This window comes from Cetorhinus maximus, chromosome 6 (genome assembly GCF_964194155.1).
Source record: "Cetorhinus maximus chromosome 6, sCetMax3.hap1.1, whole genome shotgun sequence".
NCBI lineage: Eukaryota > Metazoa > Chordata > Chondrichthyes > Lamniformes > Cetorhinidae > Cetorhinus > Cetorhinus maximus.
Window position 1 is genome coordinate 153556821 of NC_135884.1, and position 12860 is coordinate 153569680.

The 12860-nt window shown below is 45.6% G+C and overlaps 1 protein-coding gene across 1 annotated transcript in view; it reads right to left on the reverse strand.

Moving 5' to 3' along the window:
* Positions 1-12860, reverse strand: part of terb1 (telomere repeat binding bouquet formation protein 1) — a 190617-nt gene that overhangs the window by 71491 nt on the left and 106266 nt on the right. Inside the window, exon 17 of the mRNA XM_078544790.1 lies at positions 4088-4201. Coding sequence (XP_078400916.1) covers positions 4088-4201 — 114 coding nt within the window. The remainder of the gene's footprint in view (positions 1-4087; positions 4202-12860) is intronic.

Sequence of the window (12860 nt, forward strand, 5' to 3'; positions counted from 1 at the left end):
TTCCAGCGGCCCAATGTCCACTTTTGCCTCTCTCTTACCCTTTCTATATCTAAAAAAACTCTTGCAATCTTCTTTTATATTACTGGCTAGTTTACCCTCATATTTAATCTTCTCCCTCTTTATTTCTTTTTTAGTTGTCCTCTGTTGGTCTTTGTAGGCTTCCAAATCCCCTGGCTTCTCACTGTTCTTCGCCGCATTGTATGCTTTCTCTTTAGCTTTTATGCTATCCCTGACTTCCCTTGTCAGCCATGGTTGCCTCGTCCTCCCTTTAGTATGCTTCTTCTACCTAGGGATGAATTTTTGCTGTGTCTCCCAAATTACTTCCAGAAACTCCTGCCATTGCTGTTCCACTGTCTTTCCTGCTAGGCTCATCTCCCAGTCAATTCTGGCCAGCTCCTCCCTCATGCCTCTGTAGTTGCCTTTATTCAACTGTAATACCGTTACATCTGATTCCAGCTTTTTCCTCTCAAATTGCAGGGTAAATTCTATCATATTATGGCCACTTCCTCCCAAGAGTTCCTTCATCTTAAGCTCCCTTATCAAATCTTCCTCATTACACATCACTAAATCTAGAATTGCCTGTTCCCTAGTGGGCTCCAGTACAAGCTGCTCCAAAAACCCATCTCGTAGACATTCCACAAATTCCTCTTCTTGGGATCCACTACCAACCTGATTTTCCCAGTCTACCTGCATATTGAAATCCCCCATGATCACTGTAACCTAGCCTTTCTTACATGCCTTTTCTATCTCCTGGTGTATCTTGTGCCCCACATCCTGACTACTGTTCAGAGGCATGTACATATCTCCCATTATGGTTTTTTTTACCTTTGCGGTTCCTCAACTCTACCCACACGGATTCTACATCATCTGACCCTACGTCGTTTCTTAGTATCGATTTCATTTCATTTCTTACTAACAAAGCAACCCCAACCCCTCTGCCAACCTGCCTATCTATTCGATAGGATATATATCCTTGGATTTTTAGCTCCCAGTCCTGATCCCCTTGCAGCCATGTCTCTGTGATGCCCACCACATCATACCTGCCAATTTCAATCTGCGCCACAAGCTCATTTACCTTATTTCGTATACTGCATGCATTCAGATACAACACCTTCAGTCCAGTATTTCCCGTCCCCCTTCTCATTGCCGTCCCTTTATCTGATGTGCTTGAAGTTAGATTCCTAGCCCTTTCCAAACACTCTGTCCTATTTTGTGTTCTGGAGACTTTAATAGCCTCTCCTGGGCTCTCCTTTCTTTTCAGTTTTTTCATAATTTTCCATGAAGTTGAATCCACCCCTCGACATGCTAACCTGCTGCTTTGTTTCCCATTAGTCATACTTCTTGGAGTTTTACCCTTCCCTTCCCCCCCACTTTCTAGTTTAAAGTCTTGTTGACCACCCTATTTATCTTTTTCTCTAGAACATTGGTCCCAGATCGGTTCAGGTGGAGACCGTCCCAACGGGTCAGATCCCTCCTGATCCAATACTGATGCCAGTGCCCCACGAAATGGAACCCCTCTTTCCCACACCACTCCTTTAGCCATGTGTTTACTTCCCTTATTCTTGCGTCCCTATGCCAACTTGCATGTGGCTTGGGTAGTAATCCAGAGATTATAACCCTTGAGGACCTGTTCTTTAATTTAGTTCCTAGTTCCTGATAATCCCCAAACAGGTCCTCTTTCCTAGTCTTACCTATGTTATTTGTCCCGACATGGACCACAACAACTGGATCCTCCCCCTCTCTCTCTAATATCCTTTCAAGCCGGTCAGAGATGTCCCTCACCCTGGCACCGAGCAGGCAACATACCATGCGGGACTCTCGATCCTGCTTACAAAGGATGCTATCAATTCCCCTAATTATAGAATCCCCTACAACTACCACTTGTCTTTTTGCTCCCCCCTGTTGAACGGCCTCCTGTGCCATGGTCAGCTGGCTCATCCTCCCTACAGCCCTGTTCCTCATCCACACAGGGAGCAAGTACCTTGTACCTGTTGGACAAGGTCAAGAGTTGAGGCTCCTCTGTTCCTGAACACAGGATCCCTCTACCTGCCTCACTTGCAGTCACACCCTGCTGACCCTGACCACTGACCGAATTTGAGGTACTTAATCTACCGGGTGTGACCACCTCCTGAAACAAAGCGTCCAGGTAACTCTCCCCCTCCCGGATATGCTGCAGCGTCTGGAGCTCGGACTCCAGCTCATCAATTCTGAGCCGGAATTCCTCCAGCAACCAACACTTGCTGCAGATGTAGTTACTGCGGCTTGCAAGGTCCTTTAGGGAAGGAAATCTGCTGTCCTTACCTGGTCTGGCTGACATGTAACTCCAGACCCACAGCAATGTGATTGACTCTTAAGTGCCCTCTGAACAAAGCCAATTAGGGATGGGCAATAAATGCTGACCTAGCCAGCGATGCCTACATCTGGTGAATGAATAAAAGAAGACAAAAGACTGAATGTAACCAAGTCACCTAAACATTACCCACATAACGGGAAAGGACAGTGTAATTGCTGACGCCCTATACCGAGTTTTAACTTCAGGGATGCAGCAGGGAACTGACTGTGCATCTGCTAGCTGTGTGTTCGACTTACCAGTGTGAATGAGAGAATAAATGTATACCTCTTTACTTCTTTGTTTTTCTTTTGCAAGACCACATGAAAAATAGAAATAGAATTCATCTTTTCCCCAGAGGGCGAAAGGACTGTTACGTCAGTAAGACATGAAAAGGAATCCAAAACTCTATGTATCAGAACTTTTTTTTTTGCTTTTTTAAAAAATGGACTTTCTGCTGAACCAAAAAAGATGGCTGCTACAAGTCACATGACCATAGGTTTGGCCCTTTGTACTGGAAACTACCAGCAGGAGTTACAAGAACAAAAGAATCCTCCTCTCATCGTTGTGGAATCCCATACCTAATTGTAAGGACATTATAATCACGAAACTAAGGGACTCGCAGATCAAAACTCATTATGCCTGCAGAGGTGTTAACAGACTCATCCCACACCTGGGACTGTCCAGGTCCATTTTAGAAGAGAACCACTGAGGGGTGAATGGACATCATTTGCATCTTGATAAGCTTACCCCTCTAGTGTAGTCAGAGGGTCTGCCTAGACAATGGCTTCCTGACACAAGAACCTCAATATAGAAGGTAACCCTTTCAAAAGCTAATGACTGGGACATTATTAATCCTGAAATCAAAGCCAATTCCAGGCACCAGACAAACATCCCTTTTGAAATCACTGATGAGAAAGGTCACAAGTTGAGTAACCATTTCTTTGAGAACTGAGAAACTCCCAATCTGCTGTTTAACATCCAGCCGGTGAATACCAAGAAGCAGGACTCCAGGCTACACAACAGCCAGCTCCGCAAAGCCTGTCTCTGTTGGAAGATTTCCTACCATTGCCTGCAGAACTGACCCAGTCTCTGCATGCCAATTTCATCCTGCAGTATCAGCACCAACTGTGAGGAGAACTCTACAACTCTGGTCTTCAGCAAGCTGAACCCGAGTTCCTATGTGAAAGAACTGTTCACTGAACTCTGACTCTGATAATCACGTGAACTAATATTCATCTCTGTGGTTCTTTTACTATCCAAAGTTGTAAAACTTTCTTTTCTTCTATTTCCCAAAATGTGTTTGTGTAGTGGAGTGGCACGTTGTGAACATTCCTGCTCCCAGGTTTGAATGTGAATGAACTAACCTTCCGAGTTAATCATAACACAAGTTTGTAGTGAGTTATTAATAAATTGGATCACCCAAACTGAGGTTTTTTGAAAACATGCCACAGCCTACTTAATATAAAAACATCTTCTGCTTACAGACAGTTAGTGAATGAATAAAGAAGTTTAGTTTGCCTTTCTCTCCTGTCTGTAACACAGAGCTGTAGCAGATCGGTTTTTACCAATGTTCCCTCTAACTTCAGTTTGCTGTGCATGGCTTTCTTATTGAACTGCACACTGCCTTTAAGATTGATGTGTGGCTGGCTGGCACATGTCTTAAAGGGACCGGTGCTTCTAATGAGCATCTGAACTGAATTTGAGCCCAGGACCCAAAAGTGTAATCCAGTACCCAGCAGCAAGAACCATACTTACTTTTCTCATGCGCACCTTTTGTAGATGGTTTAGACCAGGTTAGCAAATCTGTTTGTTGTCTTTGGAAATTTGTCATGTGAGATTCAGTTTTTTTGATTGGAGTCAAAAGAATCTCTACAGAATAAAGTATGATTAGAAATCTTACACTGCCACAATGTGTTACAAAGCATGTATATAGTCAATCATAATCATGTTTTCTCCATCGAGATTATCTTATCCACAATAATTGTCATAAAAAGATGATGCATAATTCTCTAAAAATAATTTCACTAAGTTCTGTAATGAAAAGCAACTAATTAAACTTACAGAATTTATGAATGAAGTGGTCATTGACAAATGGATTAAAAGCTTTTTCAAAGGTATAAGAAGAATGATGGTTCTTCATCATGGCCTCATGTTGTCCCAAAGCAAAGCATACGATTCACTTTTGAAATATAGTCACTTCTTATGTAGGCAGACAAGACAACCAACTTGTACACAGGAATATTCCATAAACAGCTAATCTGCTTTGCATGCTTATTAAGGAGGGATTGTTGGGCAGTACGCCAGAACAGCTGCCAATTCTTCTTTACAAAGTGTCAGAGCATCTTTTACATCCACCTGAACAGGCAGGCTTGGTTTTAACATTTCATCCAAAAGATGGCACCTTGTACAATGTAGAATCTCCTTCATACTGCACTGCATAGTCAGCCTAGATTATATACTCAAGCCTGGGAGTAACGTTAGGACCCACAGTCTTCTAACCTAGAAATGAGAGTGCTGCAAAATGCATCAGGCTGACATTTTTTGAGAGCTGTATTGCAATGCATTAACTCAGGTTGGATTTTATAATACTCCAGTAGGGTAAAACTGATCTATTAAAACTGTCCTCTGTTTCCCTTCCTGAAGCCGGTATCTCAAAAGCACTGTACCTTATCCAAATACCCAAACTTTTCAAAAACTTCTTGACCTCTAGGAGAGACTTTTCCCCCCTGTCAGGGGTGGGGAGGGGGGCTGTGCGGGGGGTAAGCGCGGATTCAATCAGGTACTTGCCACCATTTTATGTGGGCGGGCCAATTAAGGACCACCCAGCGTGACGCGCGCCCAGAAGCGCTTAACGCTCACTGTGCGGGCGGTGGGGGTGGTGGTGGTGTGTATTTTCCCTGAGTCGGGAGTGCGCTCTTTCACGAAATCTCCCTGAGGCACCTAAAAATGTTAATAAAGAAAAAAAAAATTAAGACATCTCCCCTCATGTGACAGTGTCACGTGACCTGGGACATGTCAATGAACTTTAATTAAAAAATTTATAAACCCTTCATGAAACCTCATCCGCTCATGGATGAGGTTCCATGAAAAATGCGAAGGCCGCCTGGGCTCTTCGCCTGCCTGCCAACCTTAAGGTTGGACGGGCAGCTTTCTCAATCGCCTTAATTACTTCATTAACGCTTCAAGTGTCCCAGACAACTACATCTGCAGGAAGTGTACCCAATTGTAGCTCCTCATAGACCGCATGGATCGGTTGGAGCAGCAGTTGGATGCACTTAGGAGCATTCAAGTGGCGGAAAGCATCATAGACAGGAGTTTTGCAGATGTAGTCACACCCAAGGTACAGACAGATAGATGGGTGACCGCTAGAAGGGGCAGGCAGTCAGTGCAGAAATCCCCTGTGGCTGTCCCCCTCTCTAACAGGTATACCGTTTTGGATACTGTTGGGGGCGATGGCCTATCAGGGGAAAACAACAGCAGTAGCCAGAGCAGTGGCACCACGGCTGGTTCTGTTGTTCAGCAGGGGGGCGGGGGGTCAAAGCACAGAACATAGGGGACTCTATAGTCAGGGGCCCAGATAGGCACTTCTGTGGTCGTGAAAGAGACACCAGGATGGTATGTTGTCTCTCTGGTGCCAGGGTCCAGGATGTCTCTGCTCGGGTACGGGACATTCTGAAGGGGGAGGGAGAACAGCCAGAGGTGGTACACATTGGTACTAACGACATAGGCAGGAAGAGTGACGAGGTCCTGCAGCGGGAGTTCAGGGAGTTAGGCAGAAAGTTAAAAAACAGGACCTCGAGGGTTGTAATCTCAGGATTACTCCCTGTGTCACGTGCCAGTGAGGCTAGAAATAGGAAGATAGCGCAGCTAAACACATGGCTGAACAGATGGTGTAGGAGGGAGGGTTTCTGATATCTGGATCATTGGGATCTCTTCCGGGGCAGGTGGGACCTGTACAAGAAGGAAGGGTTGCATCTAAACTGGACGGGGGGCCAATATCCTGGCTACGAGGTTTGCTAGTGTCACTCGGGAGGGTTTAAACTAGTATGGCAGGGGGGTGGGAACCAGAGCAATAGGTCAGCAGGTGAAATAAATGACTGGGAACTAGTGAATACGGCCAGTAGGACTAAGAGGAAGAGCAGGCACAGAGAAATTACTGAACACAGTGAGACTGGGGGTCTGAAATGCATTTGTTTCAATGCGAGAAGTATAACAGGCAAGGCAGATGAGTTTAGAGCTTGGATTAGTACTTGGGACTATGTTATTACAGAGACTTGGTTGAAGGATGGACAGGATTGGCAGATAAACGTTCCAAGATTTAGATGTTTCAGGCAGGATAGAGAGGGATGTAGAAGAGGTGGGGGAGTTGCACTGCTGGTTAAGGAGAATATCACAGCTGTATGACAGGAGGACACCTCGGAGGGCTCATGCAGCGAGGCAATATGGGTAGAGCTCCGGAATAGGAAGGGTGCAGTCACAATGTTGGGGGTGTACTATAGGCCTCCCAATTGCCGGCAGGAGATTGAGGAACAGTTATGAAGGCAGATTTTGGAAAGATGTAAAAGCAATAGGGTTGTTGTGGTGGGTGATTTTAACTTTCCCTATATTGACTGGGAATCACTTAATGCTAGGGGTTTGGATGGTGCAGAATTTGTAAGGTGCATCCAGGAGGGCTTCCTGAGACAATATGTAGATAGTCCAACTAGGGAAGGGGCAATACTGGACCTGGTATTAGGGAATGAACCCGGCCAGGTGGTCAAAGTTTCAGTAGGGGAGCATTTTGGGAAAAGTGACCATAATTCAGTAAGTTTCAAGGTACTGGTGAATAAGAATAACAGGAGTCCTCGGGTTAAGGTGCTGAATTGGGAGAAGGCTAATTATAACAATATTAGGCAGGAAATGAGGAATCTAGACTGGAGGCGGATGTTTGAGGGCAAATCAGCAACTGACATGTGGGGGGCTTTCAAACGTCAGTTGATAAGAATTCAGGACCGGCATGTTCCTGCTAGGATGAAGGACAAGTATGGCAAGTTTCAGGAACCTTGGATAACGAAGGATATTGTGAAATTAGTCAAAAAGAAAAGGGAAGCATTCGTAAGGGCTAGAACGCTGGGAACAGATGAAGCCCATGGAGAATATAAAGAAAGTAGGAAGAAACTTAAGCAAGGAGTCAGGAGGGCTAAAAGGTGCCATGAAAAGTCATTGGCAACCAGGATTAAGGAAAATCCCAAGGCCTTTTATACATATGTAAAAAGCAAGAGGGTAGCCAGGGAAAGGGTAAGCCCACTCAGGGACAGAGGTGGGAATGTGTGTGTGGAGCCAGAAGAAATGGGAGAGATACTAATGAGTACTTCTCATCAGTATTCACCAAAAAGGACTTAGCGGTCGATTTGTCTAGGGAAGAGTGTGTAGATAGCCTGGATCATGTTAAGATCAGAAAAGAGGTGTTAGGCGTCTTGAAGAATATTAAGGTGGATAAGTCCCCAGGGCCAGATGGGATCTACCCCAGAGTACTGAGGGAGACAAGGGAGGAGATTGCTGGGGCCTTGACAGAAATCTTTGTATCCTCACTGGCTACGGCTGAGGTCCCGGAGGACTGGAGAATGGCCAATGTTGTTCCATTGTTTAAGAAGGGTAGCAGGGATAATCCAGGAAATTACAGGCCGATGAGCCTTATGTCAGTGGTAGGGAAATTATTGGAGAAGATTCTTTGTGACAGGATTTACTACCATTTGGAAGCAAATGGGTGTATTAGTGAGAGGCAGCCATGGTTTTGTGAAGGGGAGGTCGTGTCTCACCAACTTGATCGAGTTTTTCGAGGAAGTGACAAAGATGATCAACGATGGAAGGGCAGTGGATGTTATCTACATGAATTTCAGTAAGGCCTTTGACAAGGTCCCTCATGGCAGACTGGTACAGAACGTAAAGTTGCACGGGATCAGAGGTGAGCTGGCAAGATGGATACAGAATTAGCTTGGTCATAGAAGACAGAGGGTAGCAGTGGAAGGGTGCTTTTCTGAATGGAGAGCTGTGACTAGTGGTGTTCCGCAGGGATCAGTGCCAGGGCCTTTGCTGTTTTTAGTATACGTAAATGATTTGGAGGAAAATGTAACTGGGCTAATTAGTAAGTTTGCAGACGACACTAAGTTTGGAGGAGTTGCAGATAGTGAAGAGGATTGTCAAAGGATACAATGGGATATAGATCGGTTGGAGAAATGGCAGATGGAATTTAATCTGGACAAATGCGAGGTAATGCATTCTGGAAAGTCTAATATAGGTAGGAATTATACAGTAAATGGCAGAACCCTTAAGTGCATCAACGGGCAGAGGGGTCTGGGTGTACAGGTCCACAGGTCACTGAAAGTGGCAACGCAGGTGGATAAGGTAGTCAGGAAGGCATATGGCATGCTTGCCTTCATCGGCAGGGGTATTGAGTATAAAAGCTAGGAAGTCATGCTGCAGCTGTATAGAACCTTGGTTAGGCCACACTTGGAATATTGCGTGCAATTCTGGTCGCCACATTACCAGAAGGATATGGAGGCGTTGGAGAGGGTGCAGAGGAGGTTTACCAGGATGCTGCCTGGTCTGGAGATTATTAGCTATGAGGAGAGGTTGGAGAAACTCGGATTGTTCTCACTAGAGCGACGGAGATTGAGGGGCGACTTGATAGAAGTTTACAAAGTTATGAGTGGCATGGACAGAGTAGATAGTCAGAAGCTTTTTCCCAGGGTGGAAGAGTCAATTACTAGGGGACATAGATTTAAGATGAGAGGAGAACACTATAGGGGAGATGTACGGGGCAAGTTTTTTACGCAGAGGGTAGTGAGTGTCTGGAATTCGCTGCCAGAGGAGGTGGTGGAAGCAGGTACGATAGTGGTGTTTAAGAGGCAGCTTGACAAATACATGAATAGGGTGGGAATAGAGGGATACGGACCCCGGAAGTGCAAAATGTTTTAGTTTGACAGGCAATAATGATCGGCACAGGCTTGGAGGACCGAAGGGCCTGTTCCTGTGCTGTACTTTTCTTTGTTCTTTGTTCTAATGGCCTTAACGGGTCTTTGACAGTTTGGCAAATGTGCAGCCAACTCGGCTATGTGCCCGCCGAACTGAAAATCTAAATGATGCGTGGTGAAGCCAGTTACCCCGCGTCATTTTACACCTCGGCGAGCGGGCCCCATCCCCACTCGCCAAGCCAAAAATTCTCCCCCTAGTGATCGTAAGTTATACAACAACATCTACACTGGTTCTGGAATGACTCATCTGGGATATCCTCTTGCTGAGATCAGTGGTTTTGATGTATAATGACAATAGCACTGCCTTCTGAAATGCAAATGTGAGCTACTGCATGACTTTCAAAAATCCTATACGGGAAACGAGCAACACTCCTTGTGAAACCACAAGACAATGAGGGCTAAAAGTTGGATTGTTTCTGTTTTCAGGAGCTGGAATCATTATTTATGATTAGCCTGTGCCCAGTTCTGTTGAGGCAAGCAGCATGATAACTGTTGCTGTCTCATTTGCATGATCGTAGTGTCCAGCCAAGCACAAAGCCTGCTACAGGCTGACTAAACACTCAACAAGGCGTAACGAATGCAAAACCTTACAAGACAGGTTATGGGCAGAATCTTCTGTTCGGTGTGCAAGGATGGGCCCTGCAGGCCGACGCTTAAAATGACACGCAGTGATGGAGGACCTGCGTCCCGAGGTGTGCACCGGAGTCGGCTGTGTGCCCGCCGAACTGTCAAAGGCCTCTTAAGGCCATTAATTAACTAATTAAAGTGATTGTCAGGGTTGCCTGTTCAACCTTAAGGTTGGCGGGCAGGCGAAGAGCCCAGGCGGCTTTCGCATTTTTCATGAAACCTCATCCACGGGCGGGATGAGGTTTCAAGAAGTGTTTATAAATTAAATAAAATTTTTCATGAAAATTCATAAACATGTCCCAGCTCTTTTGACACTGTCACATGAGGGGACATGTCTGAATAATTTAATTTTTTTTTCTTTACAATCTTTATAACTGAACTTAATCTCCGAGGCAGCTCCGTGCCTCAGGGAGCGAAAGAGCGCAGGCCCCGACTCTCCTTCCTCCTGCACAGGTAGCGCTGTGCGCTTCCGGGTGCGCATCACGCTGGGCAGGCCTTAATTGGCCCACCCACGCAAAATGGCGGCGTGCAGCCGATCGCAGGTAAAAATTCTCCCCAATCTTTTAATGTCTCTTTTAAGTTAAGGTAAAACAGAAAGTCCTGAATAGGGGTTGGTGATCATACCAACTCTGCCTGGAAGGCAGGCCCATGTAATCGGGCGATTTAACTTGTATCGATACCCAGCTGCCAGAAGTGTTGTACAGCAAATTTCAAATGAGTTAAAATGCAAAAGTGCCTTTTCTTTAAATTGGGTATTAGTTGTCTGTTAAGTAGTGTTTGATCTATGTTGATTTTGGTTTGTTGGTTTCAATAAAAGTCTTAAAACATGAAATCCTGTCCTTCAGTTATTTCTATCAGTCGCATGGAAATTGATCACTTTTTTAAAAAATCAATGGTCTCAATGGGGATTTAAACAAAGCATGCACAGCTAGCAAGTGTTTCAGCTAGCCTGCGCCTCTTAAAGGGGAGCTGCACTCCTCACACAGTATCGTCAATTCTGTCCAAGTAAGGATTTCTAATTAAAGGGACCACAGCATGTTTCAGAGAAGCTCAGCAGCAATTGGATTTTTCAGGCTGCAGCAACAACAGGAATGAGCAGAAGAAGGCTGCCCTCCAGTGTCTCACTTTTACCTGGAGGACCAGATGAGGGAGGTAAGGGGCAGTGAGGTCAGCTCTCCCAAGGACAGGAGGAAGAGGACAATCAGGGTGGCTACCACCCTGGGAAAAAGGTAAGGGACACCACGGCACAGGGGACCATACGAGCAAGGGGTGTACAGACTGTAGAAACAAGCCACTGGGACGAGAGTGCAGTGCATACATGCAAGTACGTGTTGCTCACGTGCACAAAACCAAAAGTCAAAAATAGAGGGCAAAGGCCACCCCAGCAGCAAAGCAACCCAGGACACGGGACAAACACCACGAATCTGGGAAGTCTTGAAAAATCCGGGACCATTCATCACTCTGAGAATAACCTTTTTTTAAGTTATTCTTTCATGGGATATGATTGGCGCAGGCTAGGCCAGCATTTATTGCCCATCCCTAATTGCTCTTGAGAAGGTGATGGTGAGCCGTCTTCTTGAACTGCTGTAGTCCATGTGGTGTAGGTGCACCCACAGTGCTGTTGGGAAGGGAGTTCCAGAACACTGATCCAGCGACAGTGAAGGAACAGCAATATTGTTCCAAATCAGGATGGTGTGTGGCTTGGACAGGAACCTACTTGCGCTGGTGTTTCCAGGTATCTGCTGCCCTTGTCCTTTTTGGTGGTGGAGATCGCGGATTTCGAAGGTGCTATTGAAGGAGCCTTGTTGAATTATTGCTACAGGTCTTCCAAAAAATACACAATGCTGCCAATGTGCGTCAGTGGTGGAGGGAGTGACTGTTTAAGGTGCTGGATGAGGTACTAATAAACGGGCTGCTTAGTCCTTGGTGGTGTCAAGCTCCTTGAGTGTTGTTGGAGCTGCCCTCATGCAGGAAAATGGAGAGTATTCCATCACACTCTTCAATTGCACCTTGTAGATGGTGGACAGGCTTTGGGGAGTCAGGAGGTGAGCTAAGTGCCATAGAATTCCCAGCCTCTGACCTGCTCTTGTAGCCATTGTGTTTATATGGCTGGTCCAGTTCAGTTTCTGGTCAATGGTAAGCCCTAGGATGTTCATAGTGAGGTATCCAGCAATAGTAATGCCACTGAATGTCATGGGGAGATGGTTAGATTCTCTCTTGTGGGAGATGTTCATTGCCTTGCAATTATGTGGTGTGAATGTTACTTGCCACTTATCAACCCATGCCTGAATATTTTCCAGGACTTTCTGCAACCAAATGGTCATGGATGGATGTGGCCAAGGAAGTCAGCAGTAGGAATGTGGTCCCTCCAGCCTGGAGACTGGGCACCACGAGGATCCCAGATAATAAAGAGAAAATGCTGGAAAAACTCAGCAGGACTGGCAGCATCTGTGGGGAGAAACAGAGTTAATGTTTTGAGTCCGTAAGACTCTTCTTCAGAGCTAAAGAGAAGTAGAAATGCGATGGATTTTATACTGTTCAAGAGAGGGTGGAGCAAGTGGAACAAAATAGAATGTCATGGATAGGTGGGAGCTAAGGAGAAATTTGACAAATATGTCATGGACACAGGACAGGAAGTTACGAAAAGGTGGAACGGTGGCCCTGTTAATTAATGATGGTATTAGCACATTAGGGAAGGATGACCTAAGTTTAGGAAACCAGGATGTAGAAGCGGTTTGGGTTGAGATGAGAAATGACAAAGGCAAGAAGTCACCTGTGGGGGTGGTATATAGGCCCCCTAATTGTAACTACACGGTAGGCCAGCGAATAAAAGAAGAGATAATGGGAGGTTACCAGAAAGGTACAGCAATAATCATGGGCGATTTTAA